Source organism: Ammospiza nelsoni, chromosome 6 (assembly GCF_027579445.1).
Source record: "Ammospiza nelsoni isolate bAmmNel1 chromosome 6, bAmmNel1.pri, whole genome shotgun sequence".
In the NCBI taxonomy this organism is placed as follows: Eukaryota; Metazoa; Chordata; class Aves; order Passeriformes; family Passerellidae; genus Ammospiza; species Ammospiza nelsoni.
Window position 1 is genome coordinate 9,584,295 of NC_080638.1, and position 23,668 is coordinate 9,607,962.

At 45.8% G+C, this 23,668-nt stretch overlaps 1 protein-coding gene across 1 annotated transcript; it reads left to right on the forward strand.

The window, feature by feature from the left end:
* Positions 1 to 5,728: 5,728 nt before the first annotated feature.
* CCND1 (cyclin D1) lies at positions 5,729 to 22,398 on the forward strand. The gene is made up of 5 exons (XM_059473984.1): positions 5,729 to 6,037; positions 7,735 to 7,950; positions 8,391 to 8,550; positions 13,657 to 13,805; positions 18,849 to 22,398. Exons 1-5 carry the CDS (start codon positions 5,840 to 5,842, stop codon positions 19,002 to 19,004), a joined length of 879 nt encoding a protein of 292 aa, XP_059329967.1. The 5' UTR covers positions 5,729 to 5,839; the 3' UTR covers positions 19,005 to 22,398.
* The last annotated feature ends 1,270 nt before the right edge of the window (positions 22,399 to 23,668 follow it).

The following is a 23,668-nucleotide window of genomic DNA, read 5'->3' on the forward strand; positions in this document are numbered from 1 at the left end:
TTATTTAAATTTAGGCACATGTTTCAGTCTTTTCCTGAATTAGCTTCTAAAACATTCACAATTTAGCCTCACTTCCATCAGTGCAAGTCACTGTGCTACATCATTTGATTACTGCAGAAGTAAGAAAAAATATTCTTGGCAATTTCTTGAGAAAAATTTCCTGCTTTTATAACAATATTCTGCTGGGGGGTTCAGCTTTTTTAACCAGTTTCCTTCTTCAGCCTGAACTCAAAAGCAAAGGTGGGATTTGATGAAATACTTCGGTTGAGAAGGGAATATGCTCCAAGTATACACAGATTTTAAAGAGGAGAGATAAAGTGGGGGCACAGCTTTATTGGGCATTTCAAGCAAAAAATGCAGGTGCTCCTTTTCTCCAGACCCTCCTTTTTCCCAGCTCAGTGTTCTGGGACATTACCTGTTCATTTCAAGGCACTCTGTGGTCAGCACTCACACCATGACACCACCAGCTTGTGGCTGCAGAAGACCTTTGTGTGTATTTTGGGTTGATGTAGTTGCTGATCAAAACTGAAATTCATATTTTATTTTCATAATTTTTTTTTACTTTAATTCCTTTGAAATGGAATGCACAGTCAGAAAGATGATTCTTCATTATATTTTTCTTCTCTGAAAAGAAAAGCATTCACAGTCCAAGGTTGCAAATCTGAGCAGTCTGGTCAATGATGTAAACACAAATGAAAATTAGCCAATAATGAAATTCACTTGAGTTAAATAGGAGGTTGTTATCATACCTTGCATCCTCTTCTGTAACTAAATGTAGAGTGAGTCAGGTAAAGCATCAACCAGAGGGGACAAAGCAGCTACTGCTGTCACTGGGCAGTGTTCCAGACACAGCAAAAAGAATATAAAGTAAATAGGATACAAAGATGTAATTCTAGGATTATGTGTTTCCCCAAAAATATGCTGTTCCATACTCATTTTTAACCAAATCAGACTGCACCTCAAGTAAATAACAAAACACCAGTTGCCACAAAAAACCCAAATTAAGTATAAATATTTCTGAAGGCTTCGCTAAGACTATCATCTCACCCCTCAAGGTTATCAATTCTTCACTTCCTTTACTGATTCCTGGAAACAAGTGCGGCAGATTCCCCAAATCTTGTCACCCTGCACCATTAATTATATTTTCACCAATCTAGCACAAGTGCTACAGATTTGAAATGGCAGCACCCCGAGTCCACTCCTTTGGCACACACAGAGAAGTGCACACACACACACACACACACACACACACACACACACACACACACACGAGGCTAAAGGTGGTAGAAAGCCCGGGCAAAGTGAGTTTATTTGATTGCAGTCATTAGTGCTGTACATTAAGGGCTCAATCCTGCTCCCTTTGAAGTTGGTGGAATTTCTCCCACTGAATTCATGCGCTCTGACAAATGCCTGAGTTTTGCAAATTTATCATTTTTGTCATCTACGCTTCAGGTCAAAACTACAACCGAGTGTTTTAGGCCTGGTTCTGAGCCAAATGATTTTTCCTAAAGGTTCCAAGAACACTTGTCCTTCAGAGAGGCGCCAATCCACTTTACAAGGAAGGAGCAGGGGGGCTGAGGATCTCAGAATGCTCTGAGGGATGCAAACATCTCGCAGTGACCACAGCAAGCCCAGCTCCCAGGGTCTGCCCAACAACAGCACCTCACTTTAACTCAACAGGAAGGATGAGAGACCATCCTTTGAGAGAGCACTTCTGCAGTGGGTGTGATGATCCACACTGATTTACTGCCATTTATGGGGAATTACACCTAAAATCGCTACAAAGCATCTCCCTGTGGTTTTGTTGCTGTTTCTTCTTGTTTGGTTGTTGTTTTTTTTAAAGACAAAAAATAACATTGTGCTTCAAAACCTTCTAAATAAGCAATTCAACAACAAATTTCCAATGGCATTTTTTTATTTATGTGCCTCTGGGATGACAAGGAGCGAGTGCCAGTCTAGGGAATAGAGAAAATGTTTCTTTACATTGTAAATCAAATGTAAATGCTCTGTGTGGTCAATATGTGCTTTTTCCTACCTCACATATCCATATCAAACCCCGGTGTCTGTGCTGGCCATTTTCATGCTGATATATTACCAAAACATACTGCCAGCTGAGCAAAACAGCAACTGTAGCTGCTGGGTACAGAATCAAAATATTCTTCACTCTAAAACACTTTCGCTTTAGGGATGCTGGTGCTTAAATACATTGTTTATTTCACCTTGTTACTCTCTGCCAGGCTTCCTGTGGCGCCTCTCCCCCCGCTGGCCCACTTCTGGCACGGCCTAACAGGAGGTTTTCCTTGAAAGAAAGAAACAAAACCTCGCTCCCTGCTTCTTTCCCCCCCCCCCCCCCTTTTGCGTTTTCTTACTCCCCCAGTATAAATTTGGGCTGGTTTCCATTAGCTCGGGGTCTGTCCCTGCTTTTTTGGTCCCATCAGTGACAGCTCCTCATCTCAGGTCCCTCCAACCATCTCTATCCTCCTTGCATCCCCAGCTTGGGGATGGTTCCCCTACAGAAAACCTCTGTGAGCTTTGCTCCATCGAATTCCTCATTTCACGGAGGGATTCCATGGAATGAGGAACCCCACGGCTGCTCTGGGGTTTTGGGCACCACAGATGACACTGAACCCCTCCAGGTGGGTTTGGGATGTCCCCAGAGAGACACTGAACCCCTCCAGGTGGGTTTGGGATGTCCCCAGAGAGGGAGACCCCCGCCCTCCTTGGGCAGCTGTCCTGGAGCTTTGCCACCCTCGCTGTGAAGAAGTTATTGAGGTGACGCTTCTCGTGTTTTGTGTTTAGGGCCATTGCTCCTCAGCCTGCTGCTGGGCACCCACTGAAGAGGCTGGCACCTTCCTCTTGGCACCGCTTGGAGGTTTTTGGAGTCACGGATGAGATGCCCTTGCAGTCAGTCTTTCTCAGCCTCTCGTCTCAGGAGAACTGCTCAGACCCATCTCCATCTGCCGGACCCTCTCCATCCGCTCCTTCTCTTTCGGGTCCAGAGGAGTCCGGAGCAGGAGCGGGTTTATTTTTGGGGGGGAGGTGTTCCCTTTCGCGGCCGCCCTCCCGCCCTCCTCGGCGGCGTTCCGGGGGCAGCGGCGGCACGCCAGGAATGCGCGCTCCCGCGGCGGGGCGCGGCGGCGCGCAGCGGCGGGGGCGGGATGACATCATGAGAAAGTGGCGGCGGCGGCCGGGCCCAGCGCCGCGGGGAGGGGAGCGCCGCCAGGCAGCGAGGGGGAGAGAGAGAGAGCCGGGGAGGGAGAGCGGGCAGGAAGGAAGCGCCGTCGGAAGCCCCCGGGGCCCAGAGCGGCGGAAGCGCCCGCATCCCGCATCCCGCATCCTCCATCCCGCATCATCCCGCATCCAAGGACGGGCGGCAGGGAGCGCGCCCCGCGGCTCCGGGCAGGCAGCAGCGGGCGGTGCCGGCGGCTCGGGGATGCTGCCCGCACCGGGGCGAGCGGGGGCGGCCCGGCTCTGGCGCTGCCGCCCGGCCCGTCCCCTTTGTGTCGGCGGGAGCGGCGAGATCTGCCCGTCCCGCCCGGTAACAGCCCCGCGCCGCCATTGGCTCCCGCGCCGCCGCTTCCTGCGGCCGCGCCGCCCCCGGGGGCTCCCCGGGCCCCGCGCCAGCCCCGCCCGCCGCCGCCGGCACCGCCCGCCCGCCGCGCTGCCCGCGCCCCGCCGCGCCGCTTTTATGAATGGAGCGGCGGCCGCGTGCTCCGAGCGCGGACGGGCTCCGCCGAGAGCCCGCTCCGACCGGCACGCACCGGGAGCACGGGACCCGTGTGCCCGGGCAGCGGGGCCGGGAGACAATGATCAGGAGGAAGGAGCTGGCGCGGTCCAGGGGAATGCAGCCCTGCTCACCAGAAAGGTGTTGGGGGTGCAGGGTTGGCACTAAATAGGGTCCCCCTGGATGTGCATGGAGGCACGTCCCGTTTCGACCCAAGAGCGCGGGGTGCTCCGTGCTTCTTCATTTAATGTTAAAACCTTCCCGGCCAGCTAAAGTTGTGGAAACAGAAGTGGAAGTCCTGTGCGTGAGGCACAATAGACAGACAGATGGACAGGGGGACAGGGGACAGCTTCCTCACTGAGGGACCCTCCAGAGTCGCCCCATGGGCTGTGGCGTGCAAAGGGAACTGAGAGCGCGGGGCCTCCAACATCCTCCTCCTCCTCCTCCTCCTCCTGACAGAGGACACAAAATGGAGACAAATGGTCAAGCAAACGAGTAAATGAGAAAAGATGGGCAGACAGTCCGTGCAAAGAGATTACATAAACACACAACTGTGCAACAACATGCCCTGTGATCTTTGGCACTGCTCTCCCTGCAGGAGAGATGCTGTGTCCTCCATGGCCAGCAGCCCCTGCCACTAGCTGGAGTTTCTGCCATCAGTGTTGCACCCCTGGCAGGTATTCAACACCCAGGTGATGCTAAAGCACCGAGGCTGAGGTTAATCCATGCACCCCAATTTACAGCCTTCCTGCTTCTCCCAACACCACTTTGGGGCAGGACAAGGCACTTCTCCCAGGCATCAGCCTCACCTCCAGTGCTCCCCAGCAGGCCTCAAGCTGTGCTGCCAGCCCCCGGCAAAGTGAGGCTTTCAGAGATGCCCCTTTTTAACACAAACAGCACCAAGCAGCTCAGGTACAGGAGGCTCAGCCAGGGAGCGGGAGCTATTTACAGCAGGGCCCCATCACGAGTGGACAGAATGTCCTGGAGACGCAGATGATGCCCCTGCAGGCTCCAGCACTTCCCTCCCTCCCTCCCCACCAGCTCATGTCCCCAGAGGTGCTGGAGGGAGCCCTGGCCTCCATTGTGCTGCTCCACAGGGATATTTTTCCTGGGTGGCGTGCCGAGTGTGGCCTTCCCAAGTGTGCAGGATTAGCTCCCCTGCCACCTCCGTGCCCCTCTGGGAAGGTGAAACCTTTAAAGTGAATGGAAAAACAAAAAAAAAAAAAAAAAAAGAAAAAAAGAAAAATAAAAGAGAAAGGTTGGGAAAAGAACCATCTTGGCAGAGCGGTGGGCACCCCAATTGTTTAAAAAATTTGGTGTGCGGTAAAACCATCCTGGCTGGGAAAAAAAGGGCTGAGGAAATGGGAGAAAGGTTTTCCCTTGGGACCAGCTACAAAGAGGAGTCGGCATTCAGGCTGGGAGTGCACCTTTTTAAAGGACAGCACGGCAGCTTCGTGCCAGTGACAGCACTAATAATAATAATAATAATAATAATAATAATAATAATAATAATAATAATAATAATAATAATAATATTGATAGCAAACAGCGAGGCACTGGTGCTGCTCCACTCTGCTCCCCTCCCTGGCGCCCCCGTAAAATAATACAAAGTCTCCTTGCATTTCTCTCCCTGATGTCTGTGTGTGGCCTTAGCCCCATTCATCATTTGGCTCCCAGTGCAGAACTTGCTCCATTTTTAAAATTATGCATGATCCACTGAAGAGACAATTTGGGTTTCCCCCACTTCTGCCTTGCCCTTGAAGAAAGCGAGCCCTTGTCTCATTTGCATTAAAACCCTGCTCTCTATAAGCTAAGCAAAGGGGAAGGACTTGAAGCCTATGGGATGGCTTTAGGGCTCTGCCCCTTGCTTTTGGCTCTCTCCCTCTTTCTCATTCTCTCTCGTGCTTTGATCTCTGCTTAACAACAGTAACGTCACAGAGACTACACCAGGAGAGTTTTGTTGGAAGTTAGAAAGTTTTTCAGCCTCCAGAGGGCTGTAGCGGCAGTAGCAGAAGCAGCATCCAAGGGACTCCTGGAAGGGGAAGAGAGAGAGAGCGAGCGAGCGACTGACTCAGTCCTGCTGCAGAGAACTGACTCGAGGCGACGAAGGCAGACATGGAACATCAGCTGCTGTGCTGCGAGGTGGAGACCATCCGACGAGCCTACCTGGATGCCAGCCTCCTCAATGACAGGGTGCTGCAGACAATGCTCAAGGCGGAGGAGACCTGCTCGCCCTCCGTCTCCTACTTCAAGTGCGTGCAGAAAGAAATCTTGCCATATATGAGGAAAATAGTTGCCACTTGGATGCTGGAGGTTTGTATCTTTCGGCGACTTTTTTTTCCTTGCAACCTCCGGCCACCGAAACGAATTAAGCCGGGGGAGCCGCTGCCCCATCTCCCGGCCCCCCTGCCTTTCCCCCGGGATCGCTTTCCCGGCTCGGCACACGTTGCCTGCCCTCGGAGACGCCCGCGTGGAGCGAGGGGACGCGGCCCGAGGTGGCGGCGGCCGCCGGCTCCGCGTCCCCGCTGCGGCCGCCGGCTCCCGGCGCTGAGAGGCGGCGGATGAGCCCCCCCCCATCCCTGCCCGGTGCCCCCGGGGCTCGGGGGGTGCCCGGCGCCTTTCCCGGCCGTCGGGGCTCGGCGGAGCCGGGGCAGAGCCGGCTCGGGGCTCCCCGGGCCCGGCGGGGAGCGGCTCCGGCCCGGCCGCCGAACCCCCGGCCGCGCTGCCGGCCCCTGCTGCCAGCCCGTGTTTTCTGGGGGATTTTTATTTTAAATTAATATCCTTGTACACGTATGCAGGCGGCTGCCCGTGCCAGTATTATGCGCCATCTTTGTTCTTTTATTTGCAAAGCAAAAAGTGTTTATTAATCGGGAGAAAAACGAAGAAAGTCCCGGGGAGCAAAGCCAAGGGTGTGTGTGTGTGTGTGTGTGGCGGGGGGAGCGGGGGAAGGGGCCGGGGGAGGAAGGTCGGGGGCCGGGGGACCCCGCTGGGGCTGCGGGCAGGGGGACCGGCCCGAGGGGCTCCGGCCTTTCTGGGGGGAGCTGCAGGGTGAAAGTTTCTTTGTTCAGCCTGAAGACAGGCTGGAGCTGCGGTCACCCCTCAAAGGCACGCTTGTGCTGCGGCAGCAAGCGGCAAGGTCGCCTGGGAAAAAACAGTTGGAAAGGGCCCGGTCCCTGGCGAGACACGTCTGGGGGGGGTCCCAGAGGGAGCCCCAGGAGCTGGGCTACATTTTCATGCCTTTTCGGAAGCCGTGGGTGCCCGCGATGTATTTTTAATTAATTTTTGAAACCGCAGCGCCCTGCCTTGCTCTGGGAAATGTCGCGCCCGGCTGTGCTGCAGGGCGAGAGAGGGAGGCGGTGGATTTCACTTCGGGGGATCCTCCTGGAGCCCCCCAGCAGCACCAGAGGCACGGGGCTCGGTAAAGGACCCCTGCCGCTTCATTTTCAGCCTTTTTTGAGAGGTCGAATAATTTTTTAAATATTTTTAAATATTTTTTGAAAAGATGACGTCTGGGGAAATGAGGCTGGACGCCACCTTTGTGTCTCGACCGGAGGGGAATCGGCAGCACAACGGCAAATTAGATGAAAAAATAGAAGCGAAATAAATAAACCCGGGGCCGAGCCCGGCTCTGCACCCCGTTACCGACCACGGGGGTTAGCATTTTCCTCCGCTTTCCGTCTTCTTCCCTTTTTAAAAATTTGTTCTTAGGGGCTGAAAAACTGGGCACAGACCTCTTCTTCGATTACCCTCCTCCCCTTTTGCCATGAATCGCCTGCGGGTTTCTAACGCAACATTTCCCCCCACTTTGTCACTCGTGACTTTCGTTTTCTTTGATGCCTCTGCTTTTCCCATATTTATCCATTTTCCCCCAACTGCGTTTCCTCCTCGTCTCCTTCAACCTTGCCCTTCAAAGCCTGGGGGTGAGGGAGGAGGGAGGGCGAGAGCAGCGGGACAAGCCTGTCTTTCGCCTCAATTAAATTATTCTTCAACGATCTCTCTCCTTCTTGCAGGTTTGCGAGGAGCAGAAGTGCGAAGAGGAAGTTTTCCCCTTGGCTATGAATTATTTGGACAGATTTTTGTCGTTCGAACCCCTCAAGAAAAGCCGATTGCAATTGCTCGGAGCTACCTGCATGTTTGTGGCTTCAAAAATGAAGGAAACTATTCCTCTGACCGCAGAAAAACTGTGCATTTATACAGATAACTCCATTAGACCCGACGAATTACTGGTAATTTCACGTTCAGTCGCTTCAGGAATAAAAAAAAAAAAAAAAAAATCGATGCAAAAAATTTAAGAAAAGTATAAAAAAAAAAAAAGCAGGGGAAAATGACGGCAACGCCGCACGTTGGGAAGCGGCGGGCGGTAGCTGCGGATGCGGCGCGGGCCGGGATGGGGCCGGGATGGGATCGGGAGCGGGAGCGGCACCGGCGGCCGGCCCGGCGCTGGGCGGCCCGCGGGCTCCCCCTGGCGGCCGCGGCGGGCGCTGCCCCGGCGCGGGGGGGCCCGGTGCCGCTCCCGGCCCGGCGCTGCCGCTGCTGCTGCTGCTGCTGCCGCCGAGCCCCGGCAGCACCGTGTGCGAGCGGCTCTAACCACGCTCCCCCCACCCCACCCCCTGCTCCTTCCGCTTCTCTCCTTCCCCTTTCCCGTCCCTCTCTCTTCTCTTTGCAGCAAATGGAGCTGCTGCTGGTGAATAAGCTGAAATGGAATCTGGCCGCAATGACCCCCCACGATTTCATTGAACATTTCCTCACTAAAATGCCTCTGGCAGAGGACACCAAGCAGATCATCCGTAAACATGCTCAGACTTTTGTGGCTCTGTGCGCTACAGGTATGAGCCCTGCACGTTGCGCAAAGCGCGTTGCTCCCCGACACCATGCGCCCACCCCCTGGCTTGTAAAGCTTCCCGTAGCTGTTGGTCTCAGAGCTGCGGGGAGGTAGTTTAAGCCCCGATTATTGCCCCTTGTTTGCAGAAGGTGGATTACTTTGCCAGAGGTAAGTTTTTTTTTATTTTCAGAAGATATTTCGCCTCTGAGTCGGAGTTTTGTGTGGATGTCAGGGAGGGGGACCCCAAATCACTGTCTGTAGCTCAGCACGGTGTGATTTCATGATTTCATGATTTCCTCGCCTCCCCACACCGGGTTTATGTGGGTGCTGCAAAAGGCTCACTGCCCGTGCAGGGAATCCCTCCCTGTGTGGATTCATTCTCTAGGATGAGGCAGAGGGAGATTTTGCCTGTGAACGGCACTGCGTGGGGGTTTTAAACCTTCCCTCTTCAAGCTGCCTCTTCCCCCCTCCCTTCCCTCCTCGGTGGCCGGTGGATTGGAGGAGGGCCACGCGGCACGGAGGCTTTTCCTGGCACAGGACCGAGCCGCTGCCATCTGCACCCTCGTGACCACGTGCTGTGCTGGAGCCGTGAGCAGGGCCAGCCTCCAAAGACGCCCAGGAGCCGTGGTATCCACGCTCCAAAACCTCGGCGGGACGGACGCGCGTGGCCGGTGGCACCCGCTAGTGCCGTCTGGCTTGTTCTCCAGAGGCTGGATTTGGTGTGAAAAAAGTGGAAGGAAGATGGCAGGAGCTCAGAAGGAACAAAAAAAACAAAAAAAAACCCACAAAGTTTAAAAAAAAAAAAAAAAAAAAAGTTTTATTTCACAGAACCAGCCCCGCTGCGAGGCCTTAAAGGTAGAACAACCAAGCCATAAAAGAGAAGTTTATAAACAGTGGCGTTGCTCTTCATCTTGGGTCTAAAATCAGCGTAAGGGGCAGCTCGTAGGTGAGGTTGCCTGGAGTAATGCTTGGTGCTGGGAGCACCACAACCTTCAAACCACCGGCAGAAACATTTTGGGAAAGTCCAGTGTTGTCCCTCCATGCCAGGTTCTGCCAGATCCGAGGCTGCTGCGACTCTGGAGGCATGATTTGCTAAGTTTGGAGCTAAAAAGAACAGCCACCCGGGCTCCCCTTTGGATGTGGGGATGTTTAACCTAGGTTGTTGTGTTGGCAATGACAGGGATGAAAGCAAGAGTAGTTCAAAGGTTGGAGACTTGCTAAGAGTCCAGTACTTTGATCTACTGTCGGTGTTGTTATGTTTCTTTTAGGAAGCACATCCAGAGCCTTTATTTAACACTGCTGCACACCACAGCTGGAGAATGGATCAGTAAATGAGAACCATGTTCTGGGAGTTTTACTGAGCTTTTAAAAAAAACAGTGCTGAGCTCACCAGTTGGGGCCCTCTGCAGCTCCCTACTGGAGCTGGGAATATTGCCTGGGGAAGGAGCACTCAGGAAGGCTGCCACTAGGCTCTGTGTTTTTATTGTTATTTTTGGATATCAGGGCTTTCTCTACCTTTTTGCTTTTCTCATGACTTCTTTGTTGGCTAGTGAAGATCACATGTGGCTTAAGCAGCATCTGGACTTTGCTTTGCTGTTGCTGGGTCGTGCTGCATTTCCCCTTGCCAAAACGAACCTAGATGGACTGCAAATGCCTTGTGCTGCCTGGATGCTGTGGGGCCTGATCCAAAGTCCACTGGGGACACTGACAACTCGCTTAAGTGGCCTCAGGGGCAAGTGCAGTCTCTCCTCTGCCTGTGTCCTCTTCTGTAAAGGAGGTTCTCCTGTGAAGACACTGCAAAATAATCCTTGCTTAGAAAACAAACCCTTGGCCAGTTGGCTTACCAAGGTGAAGCCTGTGGAAGTGTTTGTAGATGAGTGTGTATGTGTTTGCTCCAGAAAAAGAATGTTGCACTGCAAGGTGAAGTTGAGGGGAATTCCTCCTAGGCTCCCCCTCCAGTTGTCTGGTTAGTAGAAGCAGAAGTGGATTTGTTCGATTTGGTTTGGTTTTGAAAAATCCATTTTCACCAAAGGATGCCTTTGTGCTGTGGTAGGTTTGGGAGAAAAAGCGAAAAAGAAAGAAAAAAAGAAAAGAGAAAAGAAAAAAAAATTACCAGGGCTTGTTTGAAGTTAACACATAATTGAGCTTAATGAATGGGACTTTGGCATGGCAGAGCAAGGCAGGGAGAGCTCAAAAGGAAGCAGGCCTCTTTTGGCCCAAGTTAAGACCGGTGTTGAGGGAGAACTGCAGCTCTATACAAGCATAACAATGAATAGCAACAAATATTGGAGCTTCAGCATTTCATTATGTTCCTCTGGTTATCAAAACATACCAGGCTTGTTATTATTATTATTATTATTATTATTATTATTATTATTATTATTATTGCTGTTATTATTGTTATTGCTTTGGTCCTCTCCAAAGGAGAAAGAAGGATCTCCCTTTGAAATGAGCACGTTACAATTCTCCCATTCTCCGGCCTTTATAAAATTGGAAGTCTCAAGGTATGTGACCAGTTGGAACCTGTTGCATCTTGCAGCAAGTGATTTATGTTCACAGTTTTGATTTGCCTCAATGAAAAGATTTTCATTCATAGCCCCCAGCTCTCCAGACGGATGGAATTGCTGCTCCATTTAAAAAGGAAAAGGGGTGACTCGCCTTGTTAGGAATTTTTTTTTAAAGCGCTGCAGCGCCTATATGCCTGCTTTGTCCTCCCTTCAGGGTGGCTGGCATTCTTCTCTCTCCTCCCCCTCCTCTCTCTCTCCCTCTCTCTCTTTTTAACAACGCTGAAGTTGTTTATTCTTTTTGGATGAAGTCTCAGATAGGCTACTGGGGATGTGTGCTTCAATTGATGGGGCCCCCTACCCCATTGTGGCTGTGTCAGGTCTAATTCATCTCACCGAAGCCCCCTTGTTCCTGAGTGCTCAATAGCGCAAGATGAGGCGATGGAGGCTGACAATGATGCCACACTCTTCACTTGGGGGCATCCAATTACAGGCGAGAGGGGCCCCCTGATTAATATGCTGAAATTAGTGGCCTCTGCCACAAATAATTCCTTGTTGAGTTGCAACAAAAAGGCAGTCCATGCTGCTTGTCTGGAGTGGTTATAGGGACAGACACAAACTGGTCATTTAAACTTCATTATCACTTTTCCACCTTGGAAAGAATGAGGGTGTGACTACGAATTCATGTTCTTGTTTACTGCTCCATTTAAAAGAAGAACACAAATATTAATCCCAAACGTGATCCTGTCAGGACAGGCTCATTAGAGTGACACATTTTGGTCATGTCCTGTTTGTGGAGCATCGTAAACAGTGTCGGGAAGGCACTGCCACTCTACCCCTCTGAGCAACCCCATCCTGGTGGGATCCCTGCTGGGAATCCCCCATTTCCAAAGTCCACCTGCAGTTCTGTGTCACTATTTCAGTTCAGGACTGGCTTTGGAATGGCAGAGCTTTTAGGAGTTTTTTTGGGAATGACAGCAGCTTGCTAGAAGGTGGATGTGTTTACATCTGCCTGGAAACAGGTAGGTTAGGAAAAAGGGGCAAGCCAAATTTATTTTGATGTGTTTATTTTAACATAAACGAGATGACTTTAGCTCAGACTTGCCTTTTCGCTGGCAGTGCATCCCCAAAGCTTGGCCAGAATTTCATGTATCAGTTCAGTTTTGGAGGTTTGCAGGATGCTGGGCCAAATGCCCCTTTGAAGGTGGGTATTGGTCAAGGCCACAGTGGAGTGTCAGAGGTGTCTGAATAAACAGATTCAGAGCCAGGACTTCCATGGAGTCCTGAAGGCTTTAGTTCCACTGGTAAAACATTTACACAAAAGTTATTTTATCATAATAAAGGAGATGCATGATTTAATACTTAAACAGTTCCACTGAGCCCTCTAAGCTGTCCATTCCTTTGATTTCATTCAGGGCTTTGACAGATGGTTTATATTTTTCCAACCCAGAGGAAGTTGTGTTCTGATAAAAGCTGAAGGAATGTATCTCAGGTTCTGGTGTACATTGCAGTGTTTCCCTTTCTCCCTCACAAAACTGGACCTTGACTTGTGCCACTTGCTTCCTTTGTTCCTGATTCTCCACCAAGGTGTTCACTGCCACAGATCAAATGCATTCTTGCTCAGCAGAAAAGAGCCTTATCATTAAAATGTAGACTATTATTATTATTAAAAAAAAAACCAAAAAAAAACAAACAAAAAAAAAACCTAGAAAAACCCAAACCAAATCAAACAAACCCAAAGGCAAAACATGCTAAATGGCAGAGATAGCCCCTTAAGGGATCCTGGGAGTGGCTTTGTGGAGAGACCTACAGCAATGCAGTCTGGAAGGGGGCCCAGCCTCTTGTCAGCATGGTGTCACATCAGAATGTAACTGATTGTCCGCCAATTCTTGGGACCCCCGTCACTTAGTTATGCCACATTTACATTAAATCCCTGTTGCCAGGATGGATGGCAGCCACTGACAAGAGACTAGGTTGAGACAAAGCATTTTTAAGATGAAACCTTAATTTAAATATGGATTATCTGCCTCCTGACAGGGTTAAGCAGTCTTTCTCTTTTCTTTCTTTTTGTTGATGTTGTTGTTCATTAAAGCAATATTCCTTTGCGTGTTAGAGCAAAAGTTTCTGCATTGAAGGGGCCCAGGACTCGTTGTTAGAGTGCACCTTGGGTCTGACCATGCAAAACACTGCAGGATGTGAACAGGTTTTCTCAGATGTGCAGTGCCATTGACCCCCATGGCATTATTCACAGGAGCAAAGCATTTAAACCTGGACAAATGGGGGCCCTGCTTATGATAAAAGTGCCTCCGAGTGATGAATGGCCTCCCAGGCCCAGTGCTAGGAAGGGCCACTCTCTGCAGAGCAGTTGCTCATGTGGATAAGTGTTTGCAGGTTTGGACCTGTAAGAGTTTTACAGCAGGAGGCACCTTTCTGCTCACCATTCTCACTGCCTTTTTGGATGCAATAGTTGGCAGCTGAAAGCCATGCTGGTACAAAGAGTGTATGTGTATGGACAGGCTTCTCCTAAAGCAATCATTTCAGTCTTCTTTTTTTTCTCTCTTTTTTTTTTTTTTTTTTTTTTTTGTTTCTCTCCTTTCTTCATACAGATATTAAATTTATTTCAAACCCACCCTCCATGATCGCAGCTGGCAGCGTGGTAGCAGCTGTGCAAGGCCTGCATCTGGGGAACACTAACACTTTCCTCTCCTATCAATGCCTCACACATTTCCTATCACAAGTTATCAAATGTGACCCGGTAAGTGACTCTTCCTCTCGGTTGATCTCCTGCATTAAGGGTTTTTTAAGAATGAATGCCTGCTTGCTGCATGGGAGCTAATCTGACAGTAAATCTTGGGAGAGGTCAAGCCTCAGAGTGGGGGTTCTCAATGTGTTCTCTTGCTTGTTTGGCTGTTGTGATGCCCACTGTGATAATCTGTGATGCCCAGTTGGGAATGGCACATCCAGCTCTGGTGTTTGGGACAGGAGGAAGCCCTGCCCCAATTTAGGATGTGTTTGGCTGGGAGTAATTAAACCAGAAGCCCCTGTAAAACAAAACTTGGGGAATAAGACCAGGAAACAGTTTGCTGAGACCTCGTGGTAACTCTGACCTTATCTTTGACCATTCTTGAGGCCTTTTATTGTGCCAAGTGGTGTGAAAAAGCTCTTCTTAAAAGAGTTCTAATGATCTAATTTGGTTTATTACTTGCTGGACCTTCACAGTAGCTGGTATTGAATTCCTTTTTGGAATGAGTGCTTGTCCCACGACTTTCTGACAAGGTAGATGGTCCTCTCAGGACCCTTCATTTTGCTCTGCAGCTTCCAGGAGATGCACATCAGTAACTAGTGAGCAATAAACCTTTCATGAGTGAATGGGCCAGGAAGGGAGCCTACAAGGAAGACCTAAAGTCAATGATCCATGTCATAATGGTGTGTGAAGTTGGGGCAGAGTTGAGCTTTGTTTTGTAACAATGTGGAAGACCAATAAATGGATGCTTTAAAAAGGTTCTTGTGAGGTCTCCAAGAGCCGGACAATGAGTCAAATAAAGACAACTCTGTGGTTAGGAGCAGAATCTTGGAGATGCTGTTAAATTATTTTACATGTTAATAATTTAAATGCGTAGAAAAATGTCCCAGTCCAGCCACGCAAAACTGGGTTTGTGTAATTGGGCTTTGTTGATGGGATTGAACAATTTCATTGCAATTAATTATTCTCAAATGAATATTTTACTTTATATAGACTGTGTGAAACAATTGTTGTAAATGCAGTATCTCAGCTTGTAATTTTATGTTTTATATAATTTTATCACCTGAACGGTGCCTCAGTATTGAGCACGTTCTTTTTGCCACTTACCTCACTGCAGCTGAAGTAATGCAGTGTGGAAGTGTTAAATGCCCTAAGCACCTGAAATGCTGAATTCTCTAAGAAATGCTGAACTAATGGGCTGCTCAGTTTGGTACTCACGTGTGGTGCTTTTAGTCAGTTTGTGAACAATGCAGATAATTCCAGTGTGTGGTTGGCCTCTGTCCAGGGTGAGATGTTTGAAGCAGGTACTGAGGGAAAATGCTTGCTGTCTGTCCAGGCAGCATCTTGATTCAAGCAAGATGATTTAACCATTCCTGATACTGGGCACTGAAGTGGATTCTCTCACATCATGCAGAACAACTGCCTGTCCTTATGTGACTTGACTTAGTTGATGACAGAGCTCTTGAAAAAGAAAACAAAGTTGCTTTAGGAAGAAAAGAGGATTTTTAAAAATTATTTCATTTTAATTGTCCTGAGTCATTGCAAGGCCGCAATCTGACCTGGACTTGGTTAACAGCTTGAAAAGGGAGTACCTCCCCTCCAGCTTCTAGTGTTAAATATATTCAAGTGTTAGGTAGAAATAAGGATTTTTGTATGGATTGCTACAGAAAATTAGCATCACAAAGTTCTGTGTATGCACAGGTATATTGTTGTGTTTGGAATGGAATAAGGGAACAACAACTTCCACTGCAGTTGTTCTGGGAGAGAAATCTGCTTGGTTTCGTACAGATTTCGTATGATTCCCCTGCAGGGAGACTTTCCCAAAATTCCTGTCTGTGTGACCCATGGTATCAAATGCCATTCCTGCTATCCCATTTCACTAGGATTTGTATGGAACCAGTGATGGTTCCCCTTGTCAGGGAACAGGTTTTATGTTGGATAGTCTTGGAATGTTAAGAGCAGGGCTAGTGTTCCCCCTGATGATCTGTTAGCTGGAGCACAGGTCTGTTGGATTTCAGGTTACATAATTACACTTTTTTACCTTCAGTCTCAAAGAGAGCTGAATCTAAAATAAAATGAATAAATGAATATCACCTGATTGGAATTCCTTTATGGTTCATGTTTATGTGTTGGTAGGAGTCCAATTTCCCATTTTGCCTTTGATCAGGGGTAATTAGAAGTCAGATAATCACAATTAGAAGTCTTGGGCTGTCTTCCATCATTCTATTCTTGACCCCATCATCCAAACAGATGGAATTTTACCTGACATTCATTTCCAGGCCAGAAATTTGCTGAACTAGATTAGATTGGGTCTCCATGCTGTCTGTTCGTGCACTGGAATTTGCCTCCTGCCTGCCCCTTCTCAGAGGCACCTTCAAACATGTGCTTGTTATCCACAATGGGTCAGGCAGGAACAAAGGATTTCCAGGCAGTTCCTTTTTTGTTGTTGTTTGTTTCCTTTACTGTGTGACCCTGGAGCCTGATCATGTCCACTGTGTCTTAAAAGTATTTGACCACATCAGTTAAGCTAGCAAGTTATTTTTTTCTTTTTTTTTTTTTTTTTTTTTTTTTTTTTTTTTACTGAGGAGCTTAATTAGTCCAGGAAGGGTTTATGACCTTGAACAAACTGTGGGCATTGAAAATTTGGGTAGTGAAGCAGAAAAGTTGTTGGGAGAAGTTATCAGAGTAATGCACAAGTTTCGTATTTGCTTTTCAGTGTTGGGAAGTACTGAGAATGAAAACAGCTTTGGTGAGGTCGTTCACAGTGAATTTTATGTTTTGCAGTTGTTTTTTGCTAGCTCTAATGCATTCCTACAGGCAAACTATTTATCTAATAGCCATGTTAATAAGACATGGACAAAATGCCTTAAAGAGTAAAAAAAAAGTTTTCATTCAACTGTAGCTTATGGCAGTCTGTTCATAATATATTGTAAAGATTGTTTTTAAAAAAAAACAGTTACAGCGTGCTGCACTCTGAGAATTTTAAATGAAAAAAAATCTCTGGACAAAAAGTACCTTTAAATTACATAGTCCTATGTAATTATTCATAACTGGACTCCAGAGGGAGAAGAATAGGTATTTATAGAAATTCTTTTGAATGGTTTTAGTTTTCAGAGCTCAAACACGATATATGCAAATGGTCAGGACTAAAAAAAATCCCCACAAAGTTCCCATCAAAACTCACCATGAAATGTACTCCCACCTGAAAAAAAACCCCTAAAACAAAACCCAAGACGATTCATTCTGCTCTGAAAAATTAAAATGCTTTCAGTTTGGGCCACTGAACGTGCTAAAAGAGAATTATCCCCAGAGGTGGCTTTGTAAAGCCAGGATCACCTAAAGCTGGTGTGGACTCTTTACTGTGCCTGTGGTCCAAGGGGGAGCCTTACAGTCAGGATTGATCCATCATATCTGGAGGAGGGCTGGGTGCAGGGACTTCATAGAGACCTTATTGTGGAGGCCAGAGGTATGCAGGAGCAAAAGGCATGATGATGACTTTAGGATATGAGGCGTTTCTTTTTGTCATTTAAAACGCTGTGTGTCTCTGTCAAGAGGAAATATTACACTAGGCTTTAAACCAGGAAAGGTCATAGGTTATGTGTTTTCAGTGAGCTGTAACTGATGGTCTGATCTGCTTAGAGGTAGGATTAACCTCCCTCTCTCTCAGAAAGGACTTGCAGAGAATTGTTTGCTTGGGTTTCTAATCTTATTTTACCCCAAATGCCATGTGCCCTTATTGGTGGCAGAGGAGATTCTTGTGGTAGTGAAATCAGTGAAAAGCTGGTAGATCACACAAGAAGCCTCTGAATGAAGGCAGAATTGAAACTGGGAAATAAAGAAAACAGCAGGCAGGTCACCCTCTCAGGAAAACAACATTCATTCTCAGTCATGCACATCCTAACACTTTTGACGGCAATTTATCATGGAAGACTGGGTTCACCGCAAGGGCTAACACATGTCATAGGTTAAATCAGAAAAGGCAATGCTGAAAGGAAACTTCAAAGTCCTTCATGCACAGAGTTAAAGATGTTGGGGGGAAAAGCTTACCGTGTTTGTTATAAAGATAAAGGTAAACAGCACACTGGATGCGTTTTGGCAAAATGCTGAGGGATTGTTTGGGCTGTTTAGGGCACCATTTCTGTGCCACTGCAGTGGGTGTACAGGGCTCCACAGCCTGCAGGAAGCTGTGCAGGTTGAGCTAAAAGGCCTTCTCCAATTCTGCTGGCTGGGAATCTGATATCTCTCCTCATGGTGTGGCATAATGCCTGGGGGAAGTTGCCTTTCCCCACCACAGACAGGACCTTCCTTAGTTCTTTGCAGTTTTTAAATTCCCAGCGAGGCCTATGCAGCCTCCTGAACCCTCAGGAGGAGTGTGTGCACATCCAGCTTGGAGAAGGCGCTTTGGAAGTGAGGGGGAAATGTCTCACAAGCAGAAATGAGAGGAAAATGTCTCACCCTGGCTGAGATTTCCAGGTGGATGTGGTAGCTTGGATGGGCTTGGTAGTGCATGGTTAGGGAGGCGCTTTGTGGTGCTCCTGAGAGACCTCTCCCTTTTGGGGTCTGGCAGTCCAGTCCAATCTCTGGAGATGCTTTCAGGGTTAGGAGTTTATCAGCTGCCCACAGCTGGACATTGCAGCAGCTGGCAGGCAATCTCAACATATAAATGGCATTTCTGTCATTGGAATTTAGCCCTGGGAGGAAAGTCAGTGTTGGTGAGCATCGCTTCTAGCAAACTCCACTGCTGAAGGGTTCCTGGGGTAAAAGCAGAAATCACAGTTGTGAGCAGTGGGCTTGTAGAGAGCTGTAAGCAGCACAGGCAGAGAAGCAGCAGTGCAAGGTACAATCTGCAAAAAAACAGGCTTGCTCAGCCAGTCCTTTCACTGTCGGGTGCTTCTGCTCTTCCCACCCTCCTTTCCAGCCTGCTGCTCTCCCAGATAACCTGGTGACATTTCTCTTGCTTTGTCAAGAAACCAGTATTTTACCCTGTGATCTTTCTAAAGGACTCTTGGGTCTCTCTCTCTCTTTTTTTCCCCTTTCCATTGCACCCTCCTGCAGGATTGTTTACGAGCCTGCCAAGAACAGATTGAGTCCCTCCTGGAGTCCAGTCTACGCCAGGCACAGCAGCACAACGTATCCTCAGAAACAAAGACTGTAGAGGACGAAGCAGACCTCTCCTGCACGCCTACTGATGTGCGAGACGTGAACATTTAAAGAGGACTTCCTAAATGGATTTGCTTGGCAAGAAAAGCAGACAAAGAAAGGGCATCTGAGATGGAATCGGCGTCAGGATCTCCCCCCCAGAAACCCTTTTCTCCAGGACGTTTTTATACCAGAAGGGAAAACCAGTCTTGTTATATTTTTTTCCTCGCTCTGTCTCCCTTCCATCTGTGACTTCAAACAAACAAATAAACAAAAAAATACCCCAAAAACTGTCTTAAAAAAAGAAAAAATAGTATTTGCATTACCCCCAGGGGTTTGTGCTACAAAAATAGAGGATTTTATACAATAATAATCAACTAGTTTTTATATTGAAGTGTTCTTGTCTGTATGTTGTAAAAATAGGCATTAACACACAAAATGTCTCCAGGGGAGGTATTAGATTTGATTTCTTACATATAAAACAAACCAACCAACCATTTTTAAAGTAGAAGAGGGTGTTTTTTTTTTTTTTTAGATAGTAAATGAAATATTCTTTCTCTTTAAAAAGCATAGCTTTAACGCAGTTCTAGGCTTTTCTGTATCTTGCTTGCTTATGCATTTAGTCACTTTATAATTCATCTGTAAATGTTTATTTTATTTCCTTAGGTTTTTTTTTTATCCTCTTCACCTTATAAATGGTTAACGTAACCCATAAGTTAGTGTATATTAGTATGCAGCATTATTATATGTTAATCTTTTTTTTTTTTTTGTGCCTGTGGATTGCCTGTGCATTGAGGCATTTGTAGGGTTCCAGCTTAGCGTGGTTGGGAAAGGCCAATGTACTACTCATACAGGACCCTATTATAAAGAGAAACCGAAATAGTGACATAATATATTATATTTTTGTAATCTTCCTATTTTTGTAGTTACCTGTGTAAAAATGCTGTTCTGACCCCACAGATATTCAGCCTAATTATGGTCAGGTTCAATCCACAGTTCAGTCTTTTTTTTTTTTTTTTTTTTTTTTTGTTTGTTTGTAATATTCTAAAACCATTCCATTCAAAGCACTTTCAGTCCATTAGATATAGGAAATACATTCTTTTATTGTGTGGGAATTTTTTTTTTGTTTGTTTGTTATTTTTAATGGAATGGTTTGGAAATATATAAAGTGCTTGTTGGCAAACTTGGAATTGCAAAGCAAGTGCATTTAACTATGGTGTTAGAGGAGAGGTGATTCTTTTTTTCCGAAGGTTGTGTTCCAGTGAGAGAAAATTGCATTCACAAATTGCCAGGATATCTTCCTTTCCTTTTCTATAGAAAAGTTTGGAGTTTAGAATCCTTTGGTGCCAACTCATCTTTATAAATTAGGGGCCTTAAAGGTTCACATATAGGACACATAGTTTTAAGGATTATCACTAGATGTTTTTACAACTGAAGGTTTTTAAACACTAAAATATATAATTTATAGTTAAGGCTAAAAAGAATATTTATTGCAGAGGATGTTCGTAAGGCCAGTATGATTTGTAAATTAATGCAATTGCCCCTTTTGAAAAAGAAAATCTTTCTACCCTTGATGTTGCAGTTTTAACCCAGCTTATTAAAGCAAAAAAAAAGGACACGCTTCAAAGAACAAACCCAAAACCAGGCAGTCTATTTGGCCCCTTCCTATACATTTTCAAAAGCAGTCTAACCATGAAAAACGCCATAGTTAATAGATATGAAAATTGGAGTACTTGAAAGAAGTTTTTATTCCAGAATATGCCCCATTTTTGGTTGGTTTTTTTTTTTTTTTTAATTTAGCTACAAATAGAAAATTTGCACATCTTGGCTATGTATCTTTTTATTATTATTTTAGAAAGTAGCTGAAGGGACGTGGACATAGCTGTTGAAGTTGATGCTCGAGGAGAATGTGATGGTGAGATGTATGTGAGAAAACTGCCGCTAAGGTGTTGATTGTAAAAAACAACAACAACAACAACAACAACAAAAAAGAACAAAAAAAGGAAAAAATATAAAAAATTCAAAAGATAAAAAAAAGAGAAAAAGACAAAAGAAAAGGAGTGGATGCTCCGTTTTTATTGAGCTGCTATGGATAAATTCCCAGCATGGTTTGAAAAAAAATTAACATTGCTTTTCTGTATCTTTGTCATTGTGTTTTGCTGCTATTTTGTGGATCAGTTTTTTTTTTTTTTTGTTATACAATGTCATATACTGCCATGTAATAGGTTTTAATTTTCTCATAGAAAATTATATTATTGACATCATTTTTTTTGTAGATTTTTTTATGTGATCAATTTTTACTTAATGTGATTACTGCTCTATTCCAAAAAAGGTTCCTGTTTCACAATACCTCATACTTCAGTTACCCGTGTCTAGACCAGGTTTTGATGTTCTTACAGTGCCTCATAGTTCTACTGCAAACAGAAATGCATCAAACATTGCTCTGAATGGGTCTCTGCATTAATTTAAAAACTAGCAGACATTTCAGAAGATCAATTTATGTCAAGGGTTGGTTGTTTTTATTTGTTTTTTTTTTTTTTTTTGTGTTTTTTTTTTTTTTGTTGTTTTTTGTTTTTTGTTATGCATTTTATAAAGCTGGATACTTTGTCTGATCTGGGGTTTATTATCATAGTAGTTTTAAGTTGTGTTACTAGCCACATTGATATATGAAAGGTGCAGTATAATATAACTCTTGTGTGCCACCTGATGTGGTTCTCCCTCAGCTAGGACACATCATTTGGTATGATAGGTTATCTTCTGGAACTCTAAGTATTTTGTGTGTTTAATCTGTTATGATATACTAGGGTTTTTTTGTTTGTTTTTTTTTTTTTTTTTAATAATTATAGCATAATGCTAATTTAAAAAAAGCCTGTAAATCTCATAAATAAGCCAGCTAACAGAGTTGTATGCTGAAGAATAATCTAGCTGTTGCCTGTATGCTGCTAAACCAAAACAGAATTAGAACTCATTTTGAGGCAAATGCAGTTAAGATCCTACATAGTGCATAAATAAGCATTGCAATGCTACTAGCAGTCGCAGGACCCAGGAGGACTGGATACATTCTGTCCAAATTTCAGGAACATTTCTTACTGCTTACCTCATAAAACACTTCTGTTTGTGGCATCTCTGTGTCCCTGAACCAAACATGATTCTTGAGTTTAGTGCTTGTTGGTTTTATTATGTGTTACACTGAGTGGTAGTGTGTACTGCAAATTTTTTTTGAAATATTGTATGTACTGAAAAAGGCCAAATCCAGATAAGTGGGTTCACGTGCCAACAGAGATGCTTTATTTGTCACGTTATTATAACAATCTGTAGTAAGCAAAAGCAATTCAGATTTGTACATTTTTATATTGTACTTATTGGCATCACTGGTCTGAAATGCACATTTTCACCAACAGACCTGTAACAGACAAGTTTCCAGCAAAAAAATCTAAAGTCTAGAAATAAAATTGGTAAAACCCAACTGTTGTCGTCTTTTAATTTACATTTATCTTTAACTGCCTTGAAAATGCTGAATGGTTGTAACTCCCTGGTGCTGTGAGTAAAGCACGTGACATTTTCTAGGTTTGACACATTTGAAAAGCTGAGGACCTTTTGTTGATATTTTAGGAAACCGTGGGTGTTTCGAGCCATGGGTAGGTAACTGCCTGCCTGTCACACCAACGTGTCTTTTTAATGAAGCAAATTTTTTTTTTTCCCCTGCCTGAAGACTTTATTTTTTTCACATTAATTAGTCATAGTAAAATGGCCTTTGGTGGTTCATGTGAATAAAGGGTAAAACACAGTAGGTGTTGGATGGTACAGAGTGCTTGCTGGTATTTTCTCATCAGGGGAAGGTTTTGTGTCCCACAAGACCTTTACAGAAGACAGTTGGTTTTAAAAGCCAGTTGGTTAAGCTGCCTTCTTCTCTGTGCCTTCCCTCAGACAGCTTTTACAGCTAAGAGAATATGGAATAAACCTGAAAAACATTAAAGCCAACTAAAAGAATGTAAAAAAAGAACTGGACCGAGGACAGGAATTAGATACTAATACAAAATAAAATGAGAAAAAAATTTATAATCTCTGTTCCAATACACAGTCCAAAATATCTCTTAAAATAAGGGCTGCACATTATCAATTATTACTATTACTATTATTATTACTATTATTTTCAGAGCTGAACACAGCAGAAGCAGCTTCTTTTCAGTGAAGATGGTCAAGCTTATAACCTATGTATTTGATTATTATCCTGTGAATTTTTATCCAGTAAAATATATCCTGCATTTCCTTAAAAAAATTATGCAAAAGGCCAAGTGCTTGTCCTCTCTGCCACAAATTAGAAATTTGGTATTTGCCTTCTGAGTTTCCCACTGACTAAACTTCACGTTACAACTGATTCTGTGCAGCAAGTGCAGCACAGGAAATGAAAAATGAAACTGCAGAGCTAACTTCTAACGTGTTAATTGTTGTCTAGTGCAGAAAAAGCTCCTTTCAGGGCAGTTACCACTAGATGGGAAACCACCTGCATCAGAAGAATCCCAGATGAGTCTCTGTGAGCTCGGTGGTTTCCCAGTCATTTCAGCCAGAAACCTGAAGCCTGTGCGGCCTGCTGCAAAATCCCAGGTCAGGTGGGTGAAGTAAAACCAGTACAAACGGGGTCTGGTTTGTTCCTTTTGAAATGGGCAGCTCCTCTGTACGGTGAGTTACACTGGGAGGCGTAAAACACTGAGAGATGACCTGAACTAAACTCACAG

Bases quoted from the DNA above. Each gene is read 5' to 3' on its own strand.
- CCND1 (XM_059473984.1), top strand. From the start codon at position 5,840: ATGGAACATCAGCTGCTGTGCTGCGAGGTGGAGACCATCCGACGAGCC. The intron at 7,951-8,390 runs GTAATTTCACGT...TTCTCTTTGCAG, and splicing joins TTAGACCCGACGAATTACTG to CAAATGGAGCTGCTGCTGGT. The intron at 8,551-13,656 runs GTATGAGCCCTG...TTCTTCATACAG, and splicing joins TGTGGCTCTGTGCGCTACAG to ATATTAAATTTATTTCAAAC.